This window comes from Rhinatrema bivittatum, chromosome 1 (genome assembly GCF_901001135.1).
Source record: "Rhinatrema bivittatum chromosome 1, aRhiBiv1.1, whole genome shotgun sequence".
NCBI lineage: Eukaryota > Metazoa > Chordata > Amphibia > Gymnophiona > Rhinatrematidae > Rhinatrema > Rhinatrema bivittatum.
In genome coordinates, this window is record NC_042615.1 from 270,571,110 (window position 1) to 270,586,245 (window position 15,136).

The 15,136-nt window shown below is 44.5% G+C and overlaps 1 protein-coding gene across 2 annotated transcripts in view; it reads right to left on the reverse strand.

The window, feature by feature from the left end:
- The window catches only part of RAB11FIP5 (RAB11 family interacting protein 5), a 265,942-nt gene that overhangs the window by 113,607 nt on the left and 137,199 nt on the right, over positions 1 to 15,136 (reverse strand). For both annotated transcript variants that reach the window (XM_029594593.1, XM_029594602.1), the window contains exon 2: positions 13,699 to 14,153. In XM_029594593.1, coding sequence (XP_029450453.1) covers positions 13,699 to 14,153 — 455 coding nt within the window. The remainder of the gene's footprint in view (positions 1 to 13,698; positions 14,154 to 15,136) is intronic.

The window sequence follows — 15,136 nt, forward strand, 5'->3', positions numbered from 1 at the left end:
AGTGTTCCCTGAAAGGTTGGGAGCTCTTGAACTAAACTAAACATGTGATGCTAACAGGTAACAAGGAGATGTGTGATCATTTTAAGATGCCTCGTCTCCTTCTCTGGTACAGAAATTTGTACATGGTCATGACTAGTAACCAATGGCAGGATGGCTTTCAAAATGTTCGAAGACATCACAGCATACTCTTGGTCTACCTGAACTTTCAACGGAACGGCATGATTTCCAAATAGGAAAGAAAATGAGACAGGAATTCTACGTGTCACAGTGTCAAAGGCACATGAAATGTGTGACCCAGGGGATCTTGCTACGGAAATGTAAATGAAATTGGATGAACGGGTAAAAAGTTATTTTGGCGAGGGTGGTGGAAGGGAACAGACATGATTTCATAACACCATATTTTCTGTAGAAAACTTAGGATAAAATGTTGCATTAATTTGATCGATGACACTCTTCATTTGTTGCGTCTGGTCTCAGACGGCATCGACCTTTGTGCCTCACCTTTCTTCCTTCTCTCTCATCAAGCCTTGGGAGGTTGGCTGCCACCGCGTCTTCATACCGCTCTCCCCGGCGTCCCCGGATCGGCAACGGCGTTCGCCATGTTTCTCCTAAGGGCTTCCTAGGGTGCGCGCACGCACGCTACCCTCGTCTTTATCCACGTCGTGGCAGGAACCTCCGAGTGACATCATCACATCCTGGCACTTAGCCTGCCCTTCGTTTGCTAACTTACGGGTCTATCCAGTAAAGTGCGGCCGCGTTTACCCCGCTCCTAACCCGCGTTAGCCCTTCCTGCGATCCCGAATCCCCTTTAACCTACTCCTACCGCGTCCTAAAATCCCCGGCCAACCCCTTCCGCACGCAGCATGCATACTGCATGCAAACGAGCGAATTAGCTATTCCCTAGCATCCCGTAACCCGCGCCCCGACTATCGCTATCTTTCCCTGCCGTTTTGTCGCGCGTTTAACCTGCAAACTTGCCGCCTACCCTTACCCCTGCGGTAGAGGCAGGGGTAAGGGTAGGCGGCAAGCTTTCCCCCAGCCCCCGCTCACCTGCCCCGGCCGCGATCATGGGTGCCGGTCTCCGGGGCAGCCCCAGTCCTCTCCCCTCCTCCCGAAGCAAAAAAAAAAAAAAGCGAAAAAAACGTAAAAGCAAAAAGTAAGTCGTTTCGCCGCTTCACACTGTCAGTGTCTCTTCTTCCCTCCTCCCTAAGGCTGCTTTTCACGCCCTGCTTCGGGAGAAGGGAAGAAGAGACACTGACAGTGTGAAGCGGCGAAGCGACTTACTTTTTGCAGCCCCCTCCGGACATCGGACCTCTCCTGCCTCCCGCTGCGCGACTTACTTTTTTTTGCAGCCGTCCGGCCATCAGGAAGAACGGATCGTGGCTCCCCTGCCTCCCGGGGAAGATGGACGCCTGCACGGGGGAAAGCGGCCCCTGTGCATGCAATTGGCCGCTCAAGACGTGACATCACGACATTTGGCGTCACGGCATGTGACATCACGTCTTGAGCGGCCAATTGCATGCACAGGGGCCGCTTTCCCCCGTGCAGGCGTCCATCTTTGCCGGGAGGCAGGGGAGCCACGATCCGTTCCTGCTGATGGCCGGACGGCTGGAAAAAAAAGTAAGTCGCGCAGCGGGAGGCAGGAGAGGTCCGATGTCCGGAGGGAGCTGCAAAAGGTAAGTTGCTTCGCCGCTTCACACTGTCAGTGTCTCTTCTTCCCTCCTCCCGAAGCAGGGCGCAAAAAGCAGCCTTACTCCGGGAGGAGGGAAAAAGAGACAATGACAGTGTGAAGCGGCGAAGCAACTTACTTTTTGCAGGCGTCCATATCTTCGCGAGCAGCTGGAGGCAGGAGAGGTCGTCCGATGTCCGGAGGGGGGTGCAAAAATGAAAGTCGCTTCACCGCTTCATACTACCAGCCCCTTCTTCCCTCCTCCCGGAGCAAGGCTGCTTTTCGCGCCCTGCTTCGGGAGGAGGGGAGGGGGGACTGGCAGTCCCGACTTCCTGGTATCTGTCAATTCAAATGACATTTGAAATGATAGATGCCAGCGTGGCGTGAAGCGTTAGGCCCGCGCACCCAGGATACTGTATAGGCGCTCTATCCAGTAAAATGGGTTGCGCAGGCCTAACGCTTCACGGACGCTTCTTAGACGCGGTTTACATTTGCATGAAATTATAGTTCAGGATCGAGCGGTAGGTGAGCTGCACTGTGCGTGCGGCAACCGCGGGTGCGCCGGGCACTAACGCAGCTCTTCTTACCGCTCAGTACTGGATAGACCTTAAACTGAGTTAGCAAGGATTAGAATCGCTCCAGTCTAAGCTGCTCTGCCACTTCCCAGCAGCCGCTGGAAGCTCTCTCTCTGCCCTTTGGGGTAATTCATCGCTAACCTGGGTACCCGCTCCTCAGGGGCCCATCTTCTCTCTTTCAGGTACCTATCTGGGAAACCGGGTACTCGCTCCTCGAGGGCCTGCGCTCCCTACACTGATGCCTGCAACTGCTTCGCTTCTGCCTGTCTGGATCTCCATCAATACGGCTAACTACTCAGTGAGTACTAACACTCTCAGTCTGTTCTACTTTCAGTTCAGCACTTGGAGTCTACATCCGGGTCCTGCCTCTGCTACCCTGCGCTGCCTTTCATCTACTCAAGAATGGGACTGGTCTCCTCTGCCGAGGACCCCTGGACTGCTTCTACTGGGTTGCCTTACTACTGTCCACCCCGGGCAGTACCATCGAGCTGTATAATAAATGCAAATTCTCTGTGTCTGTGTGTATCGAGTCTAGCCTAGTACTGCGGTTCCTCACAGGGCTCCTCCCTGTGGGAGTGGCCATCTCCGCAGTACCCAAGAATCCTCTTCAACACCTCAAAACGCTAACATCATTTGGTTGAGCTCTAAATATACCTTGTGATTCTGCAATCGGAATCATGAACAAGATCAGAATTTGCTGTTAAAAATGGAAAAAAAAGGTAAGCTAAAGTAAAACATCTGGATCTCTGTGTTCACAAGACTGAGTCAAGTCTTACATCAACGGCAGCAAAAATAAAAAGCTTTAGATGAGTACAAAAGTTGGGAAGCTCAAGGTAAAGTGATTGATATTTGCCCAGCCTCTGATGGGGACTCCAGACTGAGCATCGGGTTTGGACTTTGAAATAGGAGATGTTCAAAGCTGGCATTGCTACAAATATGTTAATTTATTTTATTTATTTATTTATTTATAGTATTTCTAGACCAGAGGTTCCTGTATAGAATACATATCACCCCGGTTTACAAGGAACTCAAACTATCGCTTCATTTAGCGGTTTACATTGAACAAGGTTTACATTGCAACAAGTTATAACAAATTTATAATGTAGAAAAAAATTACTAAAACAAGTTAACGGAACAAGGAAACAGTTAAAATAGATAAATAAATAGTTAAAAATAATAGTTGTAAAATAGATAAATAAACCGTTAAAATAATAGTTGTAATTTGTGAGTAAATGCATGATATAATTGTGTGGGTAAATACAGATTCAGAATTGAATTCTACGGAGGTTTTATGCTATGGGCGAGGGGGTGAGTGAAAACTGAATGATAACTTTATTCCTGTCCTTAGCTCTCAGGGAATGCTTGTTTGAATATATACATTATAATATATACAGAATATATACATTATAATATATACATTATAATATATACAGAATATATACATTATAAAATAATTTTTAAATGTGAAGCGTTTGCAAAACTCTTGAAAGAGGAGGGTTAACGAGGTCTTTTGGCAGTTGGGGCTATTTAGATAGTTTTATATTTTGATTTACCAAGTTTTGTTTTGTTTTTTTTAATATATTTGAATATGCATGGTATTATGTGAGGCTGGTATTCAGTAGGCCGTTTCAAGGACAAGTTATCCGGCTACACATAGCCAGATAACTTTACCCCTAACTGGCCACTGACTGAATAAGTAACACTGGAAGACTTACTTAAGTAATAACCTAAAGCTGGTTATTACTAGATGCAGCCAGGATCACTGTTCTCAGCCTTTGGAGGTAAGGGGAGGGGGGGATGACTGGGGGAGGCAGAGGAGGGATATTTAAAGTATTTTTAGCGGGGAGGTGCAGGCTGGAGGCGATCTTATGAAAGCTGTAAAGGTTTCCAAAAATTGTTAAGGTTTTTCCAGCTTGTGGGGACAGCCAAGCGGGTAGGGGGTAGATATATATGATGGTAACGGGGGGGGGGGGGGGGGGGCCATCGGGCTGGGAGGCCTGCGACTTGTTTTGGTTTTTTTTCCTTAACATGTGCAACTTACCCAGACGATATCCAGGTAAAGTAACATTATCCAGCCACACGAGGCCGAATAACTTTAGAACTGCTCTGAAGCAGTTATGCAAGACTCTGTCTACTAAAGTGACAGCCACCAAAAATACGACCTTCCTGATCAAGCACTTCAGGTCATAAGAGCACAGTGGCACAAAAGGGAGCTGTCATCAGCTGGGACACAACCATACTGGAGTTACCAAGACACAACAGGAGGCCTGATGAAGACTTCAGATGAAGCAGACCCTGCATAAATTGGATGACTAAAGGCTGTATAAAGATGGGTTTACTTTCTACATGGTAATGATAGGTGCGCCAGCTGCATTAAGATGAGCTCTTACTGAGCTGGTATTAAGGACAGAACTGAATAGATGTAGAAGGTCATCCAATGGTTAATGTGTGGAGCAGAAGAAAGGTACTAGGGTTTTAGTGCTCACATCAAAAAGTAAACCTCCTCCACTTAAATCCATAGGACATTCTAGTGAATCTATTCTTGAAGCCAAAAGAAATGAACTCATCCTCAGACAGATCAAGGTGTTGCCTGAGCAAATTCTCAACATCCTGGCAGTGAGCACTAGGGACCTGATGTTGGAATGGCGCAACCTGTCTTGATCCTGACTGATGAAGTTTGATTGGTTCCCTGATGGACATCTTCTTGAGGAGTGGGAACCAGATCTGTCTCATGCCCTCACGCCAATCCGCCATATTAATATTTCCCTTGATAAAGGACTAGTATGTCCGAAATACAGTCCCGTGTCGGGAGACCTGAGGGGGAGACCTGGTACAAAGGAAAACAAGACGACTATTCTACAAATAATTTGAGGAGATGATCGACCATCGAGAATTATAGTAGTTACAATGGAACGATTGACTCGTTAAACTAAGCTAAGTAATTCATAGCTGGATTTTTAAATGCTGCATACAAAAAAAAGCTTAAAAAATTGTTTTGGTATATAACAACTAACCACCAGAGACTTATGATTATATATAAGGCAGAGTCTAAAAGCGTCATGCTATATCGATGAAGCCTATTATGATGGTCACTCATTATTAAGTATCAAATTGGTTTGGCTTATCACCAGCGTCAGTAAATATTGGAAGTGGGGATGTATGTTGGAATATGTGAATGGTAACTAATGGTCCAACTGTCCATTACAGACTATGTTGTCACTCTCTGGTTTATATTCAGCCAACATAGTGACATAGTAATGGCAGCAGAAAAGGACCAAATGGTCCAGCCAGACTGCCAGCATGTTTTTATGGTAGTATCTGCCGCACTGTGCAGGTTACCATATGTTTCTCTAAAGGGTAGCAAATGCCGCTCCGTGCAGTTATTCAATGAGCCTTCTTGAAAATTCAGAAATGCTGATGTGTAATCTGCTTTGATATACCCTTTGAAGTGCCGAAAAGTAGAATATAAAAAAATAAATTATGGAGCTGGCCTTAAAAGCAGTCCTGTATGTAAAAATCAGGGCCCATGTTGGTGGTCATCTGAATCAAATTCCTCTTCCATCTACCAGGCCCCCTCCTCCACCGCCAAAGCAGAGAGTGATGTAGTTGCGTCAAAAGCATTAAGGTTTATTGGTTAAGGGTAGTAATCCCTTTGCTTGTATTAAGGGTAGTAATTGCTTCTCTGTGCAGGTAACCACCATGCTTAACAGTTCCCCAGACCATAAAAGGCGGGGCCCCTCATTGGTTGTCTGAATTCATCTCCCCTTTTTCCCCCTGCTGTTGAAGCAGAGAGCAATGTTACAGTTGCATAAAAAATATCAAGGCTTATTGGTTAAGGGTTGTAACCACCACACCAGCAAGTTACCTCCATGCCCTCTTTACTTCATTTCCATCCTCTAGCCTTTAGGGATCCACAGTTTTTATCCCATGCCACTTTGAATTCTTTGGCTGTTTTCGTTTTCACCCTTCTCTGGGCTGCTTCCATCCTATCTCTACCCTTTTTGAGATACAGAATACAGAACTGAACATCGTACTCCAGATGAGGCCTCACCAAGGACCTGTACAAGGGCATTATCACCTCCTTTTTCTTACTGATTATTCTTCTCTATGCAGCCCAGAATTCTTCTGGCTTTAGCTATTGCCTTGTCACATTGCTTCACTGCCTTCAGATCAGTATTTAACATTTTTTTTATAGACCAATATTCGTTGGGAACATCATACCGGTTTACATAGAACATTAATGCAGCATAACTTGCTTTACAGTAGACATCACTGAAGATCCCTCTCTTGGTCCATGCACATCAGTGTTTCACCTCCCATCACATACAGCTCTTTTGGATTACCGCATCCCAGATGCATGACTCGGTACTTCTTGGCACTGAATCCAAGCTGCCAAAGAGGGTTATGAGTATCATAGTTCTCCATGCCAGCCAGGTATGCAGCCCTGAGAAGTATCCCTTGAGAAATGGCCCAGTCCCATGTCTGGACAGCTCATAACACAGGAGGTACAATCCCTTGCCTCCCTGCTTGCTGATGTAGTACATTGCAATCTGATTGTCCATTTGAACCAAGATAACCCTGTTGGACAACCGATCTCTGAAAGCCTTTAAAGTGTACCAATCATCCTTAGCTGTAAGAAATGTATCTGATAGAACTTCTCCTGAGCAGATCAGAAACCCTGGGTGCTTAGCCCTTCTTCATTGAGCTCTCCAGTCCAGGTTGGATTCAGGCATTGTAAGGACAGAGTCTTTGATAGGTTGTGTGATATGAATGCCGACTCTTAGATCCTGAGTGGTTGCTCCACATATGGAGGTGTGCCAAGGGATTGACAGGTACATTTGATGCCATAAGACCCAACAACATCAGCAAGTCCCATGCTGACTCATCTAAATACCTTCATTGCAGACATCAAGATATTGCAGAAAGAGACTTTCACCTGATCGTATTTAGCAGATCTCTGATAAATTCCAATTTAGGTGATGGGTGAAGATGAGACTTGGGGTAGTTGATAAATCCTAGTAACTCCAACAACCAGATGGTCATGCCCATGAACTCTACTGCTCCCACCTGAAATGTGCTCTTGACCAGCCAGTCATCCAGAGAGGGATACATATTTACCCCTTGCGTAGATGTGCTGTCACCATGGCAAAGCATTTAGTGAAGGCACGTGAGGCTGATGCTAGGCCAAAAGGTCGTACGCAAAACTGGAGACAGTCTCTCAACGAATCTGAAATATATCCTGTTACCAGGGAATATCTCTATATGGATGTAAGCATCTTTTAGATCAAGAGAGCATAGCCAATCCTCTTTTTGTATAAAGGAGTTAAGGTTTCAGAGAAACCATCTTGAACTTTTCTTTTTTGATAAATTTGTTCAAGAACCTTAGGTCTAGGATGGGATGGAGTCTCCGTATTTTCTTCTGAATCAGGAATGTACTTGGAGTAGAATCCCTTCCCTTTTTCCTTTGGTGGAACAGGCTCGACTGCATTGGTCTGTAAGTGGTAGGAGAGCTCCTTTTGTAGCAGTTCCTGATGTGTCAAGTGACCCCCAACTGGTGGTTGATTTGGTGGGAAGCACGATAGATTTAAACTGTACCCCTTTCTGACAATGCTAAGGACCCACGCATCTGAAATACACCGAGCCACCAGTTTATATAGCCTGCCTTTGACAGGAAGGGCTTTCCAGCATGGGTATTGGGATGCTGACTATGTACTTTACGATCCAGACAAAACCCCATCCCAGGTTTTGACTGGGCTGCTGTCGGCGGGATCAAGGGAGCAGAGGATAGTGCCTCCTCCACTTAACTCCCAGGTACCTCCTACATGATGAGGCCGGGTCTGGAGTGCCAGCAGACAGCTGCTGGCATGTTGTATCTGGGATATGTGCAGCTGCCTCCTTAAGCCTATCTCCAAAGAGATTCTCTCCTGTACACAGAATATTAACAAGTCATTCCTGGACTTCTGAATAGAGATCAGAGGCCCATAGCCAGGCGAGCCTGTGTATGCCAGTCACCATGGCAGACATTCAAATGCCATCTTGAAAACATCAAAGGTTGAGCAGACTATGTGTTTTCCACACACCAGGCCTTTGTCCACCAGTGACTGGAGGGCATCCTGCTGCTTTTGAAGAAGCTGCTTAGCCACCTTCTGCATCTGCTTCAGCAGGTACCACATGTATTGACCCATAAAGAGCTGGTAGGAGACAATGCGTGCACTGAGCATAACGCTCTTGTAAAACTTCCTTACAAAATTGTACAGGGCCCTGGACTCCTTCCCTAGCAACTCTGAGAAAGGAGTCCTAATCCTCTTGGCCTTCTTAAGACTAGATTCAACCATCGCAGATTGGTGCTGCAGCTGTCTCTTGTTGAACCCTGAAGCCTTCTGGACGAGATAAATCGCACCCATCTTCTTGACGGAAGCCACAGGAAAGGGGGGGGGGGGGTTTCCCAGATCCTTGTCTTTTTTGTTTTAATTCTTTATTTATAAAATTTCCATTACATATTCAAGAATTTATACACTTGAACGGAAAAACATAATGACTACCCAGAATACTTATACAAATAAAAAAAAAAAAAAAAATCAGGAAAAACAATTTTAATCAATAATGTATTTAGTTCCCAAAATTGGGATCCAATCCACTACCTCATGGAAATAGTACAACTAAATACAGGACAATAAGCTGGTTACTATAAGGCCCATTCTTTTTAAGTGGCTATGCTTACAGATTTTTAAACGACAGAGGATAAGCTAACAACTGGGGAAGATCTTTCACTTAAAAAAGAGGAAAGCTGTGAAGGGTTATAGAAAATATGAAGTACTTTGATACTTTACAAGGCACGTACACAGAAATTTTAGAAAAAATACAGCCCCCATTTCTAACACCTTAGGTTTTAAAATAAGAAATTGTTTCCTTTTTTTTGAGTCTCTTTTGCCAAGTCCGGGAAAACTTGAACTTTCAAACCCAGAAAACTTTCAAATTGAAAACAAAAAAAACCTCTTAAATATCCATTCTTTGTCTGACTCCAGCAGGAATGACCTGCTCACTCATCGTATTTTCAATAATGTTAGTCACATCCAATTGAGGTTCTAGAATTGAGCAAATCTGTCCCCCACGAAGCTCATTACCCCTTTTTATGGGTGATATATAGTAAATCCTTGAGATTAAAGGCAAAGTCTGTTCAGATATTTTAAGAGTTTCTAGAAGAAACCTCTTCCACATTTCCCTCGGTGTGATTATAGGGTCTTTAGGAAAATTTATAAGCCGAATATTTTTTGCCCGAGCCTGGTTTTCAATAGACTCCATTTTCATTCTTAAATTTTCTTTTATAATGGAATACTGAACATCTTTAGTTGTGTTAACTTCCTTTTTTATAGTCTCACATTCTTCATGATTTTTCTTAACCTCTCTTTCCATGTTCCTCATATGGTCTTCCAACCCATTTAGGGAATTAACTATAGGCTTCAGATGACTAGCAATATTCCCATTCAGTAAGCATATTGTGTCCCAGATTATGTCAAGAGTAATTTGAGCAAGTCTCACCAACTCGATTAACCGTGGTTCGGTCTTGCCAGTTGCACCTCCATTTGGTTGCTGGACTTCAGGCAGGTAAGACTCTTCACCAGATCCCCCAATCATTAGGGGCCCTCTAGTGGGGCTTACTCCCCTTGCATGGGTCTCAGCTATGCTGCTTGCTTCCAGTGATGCTGACTCCCAAGGTAAGCTTTGGGTTCTAGCCTCGGCCGGATTGGCCGGGGCATACCGCTCTTCCGGGGACAGAGATGCCTGTAGCTCTTGGGGAGCACTGAGTACAGCTTCCTCCCGGGTGTTCCCCAGCGAGCCAACTCCCGGAATCTCCAGGCCTCGCCGCACGTGAAAATAAATTGGGCACGTCACCACAGGTAATTGCGATTCGCATTCTTTAGCTCTCCGTTTTCTACCAGAATACGGCATTATCACAGGAAATCTGGACCGCAGAGCCATTCCAAGTGCGTCTCACCAGCTCGCGGCCAACTTGGATCCCTCCTAGATCCTTGTCTGTACCTCCTGAAGAATTTTGTGGACTGGGACTGCCACAACCTCCTTAGGAGGCTTCATAAACTGAAGAATTCCAGCATTTTGTTTCTGATCTCCTCCATAAATGGAATGGACTCTACAGGTTTAACTTTTAAAAAAGAGATAGAGCAGCTTTTAAAGTAGAACATGGGGAAAAGCTGACAGTCACTCAGTAGCGCATGGCTTGGCGGGAGGTTTCTTCAAAAGGTACTGGCAAACCAAGCCAGAACATCCCAATAGAGAGGTAGTTGTAAAAGCTGAAAAAACCCAGATATATTTAAATTCAGAGCACAAATATAAAAAATGACTCCAAACTGCATGCATCATCTGATAACAAGCTGGTTGTAGGCAAATATGCAAATAAAAATGCAAATAAAACAACTTTAAAATATATGCAAATGTAAGAAGACTGAAAAATAAGACTAGAGAGTTAGAATGTATGGTGCTAAAGGAAAGTATAAACATAATAGGCATCTCAGAGATGTGGTGGAAGGAAGATAATCAACGGGACGCTATGATACCAGGGTACAAATTATACTGATAGAACAGGGCAGATAAAATTGGTGGAGGGATGGCACTATATGTTAAGGATGGCATAAAAGCCGAGTAGGATAAAAGTTTTGCAGGAAACAAACCGCAGACTTGTCGCTGCTGCCAATAGACCTCGGCAGAGGAAGTAGAGTGCCAAATTTTCCTGCCTTGGCTTCTACTCCTGTTGGTGGAGAGAACCCTGCCGGAACCCAAGGAAATTTGGATGCCCCCGGCCGGGATAGACTGGTAAGCTCTATTCATAAGACTAATCTGGTCAAGCCTTCGGTCATTCCTTTGTATGAAATTTGGGTGGCCCTGATGTTCCTAGAAAAATCAATCTCCTCTTTGATCTCTGCACCTGTGGATGTACATAATCGAATTCAAACTACGGAATCTTCAATTTCTTCCCTTGAAACTAAATTGGAAGATTTGGACCTACGGGTCACCCAGATACAGTCTGTTCAAGCTGGGCTAATTCAGGGAGACATGGTGTATTCGAAAAGACTGGAGAATATGGAAAACTCTGTTAGATATTTGAATTTAAGAGTTTTTAATTTTCCTTGTATAAATCTTCTCTCTCCATGAGATTAGTTTAAACAGTATATGCTGGAAATTTTGAAAATCTCTCCTGAAGAACTTCACTTATAGCAAAAATGTATTATACCTCCACTGAGAAAAGAGAAGGAATACTTTCGGGAAGTCATCAATCAGCTCCTTTAACTACTGATTTATCTGTTTCTTTGGAAACCTCAGGGGAAGAGCAAGTTGCCCATTGTGGAGCATTATTTGTTAGTTTTGTTTTTCCTTCTGATCGTGACCTAATTTTAAGGCTTTTCCTCCAAAACAAGGATATGTTATATTATGGACAAAAAATATGGATTTATCCGAATATTACTAGAGTCGCACAAGAACGGAGGAAAACATTTCTAGCAATGCCAGGAAGCCCTGGAATTGGGAGCCCATATTATTATACGCCATCTTTGTAAATGTATTATGAAAATGAATAATGCTAGATATATTTACTTTGAAACATCACAGTTGAGGCTTTTCCTAGATTCATATAATCAATCATTGGATACAGCTGGCTAAACCTGGGTTATCGCCTTGAATAATATTAATGTTGCTCTCTCCCTCTTATTTCCTTTTTTACATTGCTTGAGGTAAAGTCACGCTCAATATATCTTTAGTCTCCTTTTATTTCTTGGTACTTTAGGCTGATCATACTGTAATATTCCTTTTCTTTTTTTGAAATGTTTCCTTTTTTCTTTATAAAAGATATTGCTGGTACATTGCCCTTATTTCAGTGACAAGTTGATGGCTGTCTAGATTTTGTTGTAATTTGCTTAAAAATAAAATATAAAAAAAACCCAGAGGACATGGTCAAGGCAAATAACACAGTGAGGTTCAAAAGAGGATTGGACAAGTTCCTGAAGGAAAAATCCATAAACACTCAGTAGCCAGTTAGACTCGGGAAAGTCAGCACTTATCCCTCCCTGGGAGTGAAATACAAGAAACAGATTAACTATTGGGGTTCTGATCGGTACTTGTGACCCAGGTTGGCCACTGTTGGGAGACAGGATGCTAAGCTCTGTCCCAGCATGGCACTTATGTTCTTATGTTCCTGACAAATCCTCAGAAAGGGATATTCTTTACCCTGGCAGAAGAGAAGGATTGAGGGGGAGACTCACTGACTCCTCATCTTCAGAGGTGCCACTGGAATCATAGTCCTATCCCCATGAGTATTCAGTGTTCAATTTCCCATGGTCTACCAAGGGAAAGGACTTCTGAAGCCCCCGATCCTCATCCAAGGTCCCCGTGGGAGGTGCTATTGGGTGTTTGAGTCTGGATCCTGAAGAGTTTCAAAAGCCCACCGCGAAGGAGGGTGGGGCAGATCAGGATCATGTAACCTAGGATATTTGGCTTAGGAGGTAAACACACACACACTTGCTGGTCTCGACTCTCCTCAAACAGTAGTTAATCCATAGTGTATAAGGAAGTGTGACTGGAATATCTGGTTTCAGCGAGCAACAAGTGAGCTTTGGATGAAGCTCACTGACAAGGACGGTGCCGCTGTCTGGCCGAATACTGTACAGAACTCCTCCGACTACAATCATAAATCCTCCTCCTAAACAGATAATAAACCTGCTAATGGGACTCACCGCATCGCTTTCTGCAAAAACACAAGCTTGATATCTTGGGGGTAAATGACTAAATCCTTGATTGCTTTAGGGACTAATCCAATCAGTCGTGCCCACAGTGAAATACTTCAGCTAGGAAGAGGATATATGACAGCAAACAAATAGTCAGACCGCTTCAGTATGGTGCGCTCGGCTGAGCACACCGTTAGCCCCTGTTCGGCCGCGCATTTTTGAAGCGCTATTTTTACCCCTTATACAGTAAGGTGTATAGTGCGTGGAAAAGACACGGTCAAGCCCCCCAAAATTAATAGCGCCTGCAACATGCAAAAAATTAAAAATCTGCCCGCAACCCGCGATGAGGAGCGATCACGCTCAATTTTGCCAACGTCCATTTTCCGAGCCCGTGGTTGTCAGCGGGTTCGAGAACAGACGCCGGTAAAAATTGAGCATCGGCTGTCAAACCCGCTGACAGCCGCTGCTTCTGTCAATAAGGAAGAGGATATATGGCAGCGTGTCCCTAGCGCCTCCTCTACAGGCCCTCATTTAAATATTCGATCGCGCACCCAGGAGAGTGGCCTTGGCGCTCGTCGGGAGAGCTGGCGCTCGCCTCAGACCACCGGCTCTCCCGCAGTTTTTACTGTATCAGCCCAAATGTGATAATTTAACCCATCTCTAGTTCTAGAGTTTGTATTTATTTTAGGGTGCTACTGTTACAATAAACCATTTGCCTTACCAAAGCTGTCTGATGTCAGACTACTGTTCCTCTGCGAAGGCTTCTTCATTCCCTCTGGAAGCAGGATAGTGATCCCAGCATTGTTTGCTGCACCGATGGCGTTCTCGGACCCCAGTGAGGTGTTGGAGCCAGTCAGGGATGTCTTGCGGAGCTTTCCTTTCAGGAAGAAGCTTTTAGGTTTTGACTTCTTATCTCCAGGTTCCTTTCCGTGATCCTCCTCATCGCTGTCAAGTCTTCCCACGCTACTAGGAACTATAGCGGAGGCAGACTCCATGTCATACTTCTTTTTCCCTTTCATTTTGTCCTTCAGCTTCCCAAAGGGGGTCCTGGGCTTGTCTTTCATAGACAGATCAAACATGCTGGCCGTCATGTTGTTGCAGGTGAACTGGAGGGACACCTGAATCTCACCTCTTTCTTTCTCCTTCTGGCCTGACTTTGAATGGAGCTTGTACCACCTACAATGAAGAAAACAAAATGGAAGTGTAAAATTAAATCCATGCAGGTAAGAGACGGGTGTTGCTGTGAACAGTGTGAGTATTCTAATTTGCAGTGGGAGGGGCCCATTTTCAGCGGAATGTTTTATATGGGTAAATCATTAAAATGGTTCTGAGAATTGCCCTCCTCAAGCTTAGAACCAACTTAAAATGACCGACAATTCAAGGCATAAACATATTGTTTCACTGATCGGGTAGAGGATTTTAAAGGAATGCTTCTTGTATTCCCAATATCACCTTTTATCCCCTTTAGTTGCTCAAGTCCTTCCCCCTGCTTTCTCTCAGCACTAAGGATGTATAGGCCTGGAAAAAAAAAATTTCAGGGGTGGGGGGAAAAAAAAACACCCCAAACATTTTTTTCAGTTGTTTTTCCCCCCACAAGACAAGAAGGGGAAAAATTGGAAATTTAGCAACATTTTCAATTTCTCTGGGGGGGTGAGGAGGGGGGCAGGGAAGGGTGTTTCCTGGGCCTTTACAACTCGGTTTAGCACATGTTTATATAACAGGAACATACCATCATTTGGGCAGCCCCCCCTCCGCCCCCGCCCCCCTTCCTTCACAGAAAGACATGTCAAAGCAGAGAGAGGGTCTCTATATGGCGTTGTAAACTAGTGGCTCTGGAGAAAGCAGAGTTTTGTACCTGTAACAAGTGTTCTCCAAGGACAGCAGGTGTCATCATCAGATGGAACCCAATGCAGAAAACTTATGTCAAAGAAACTTTGACTTGGCGCAGCTTAGCATGCCCTATACTACACATCCATGAGGGGTCTCTCTTCAGTCTTGTAACATAGAATTGTGATGAAAAATAAAAACATGAAAAACCCAACTCAACGGGGTGGCGGACGGATTTCTTGAGGACTAACATCCTGCTGTCCTTGAGACCACCTGTTACAGGTAAGCAATTCTGTTTTCTTGAAGGACAAGCAGGATGGTAGTCTTCACAC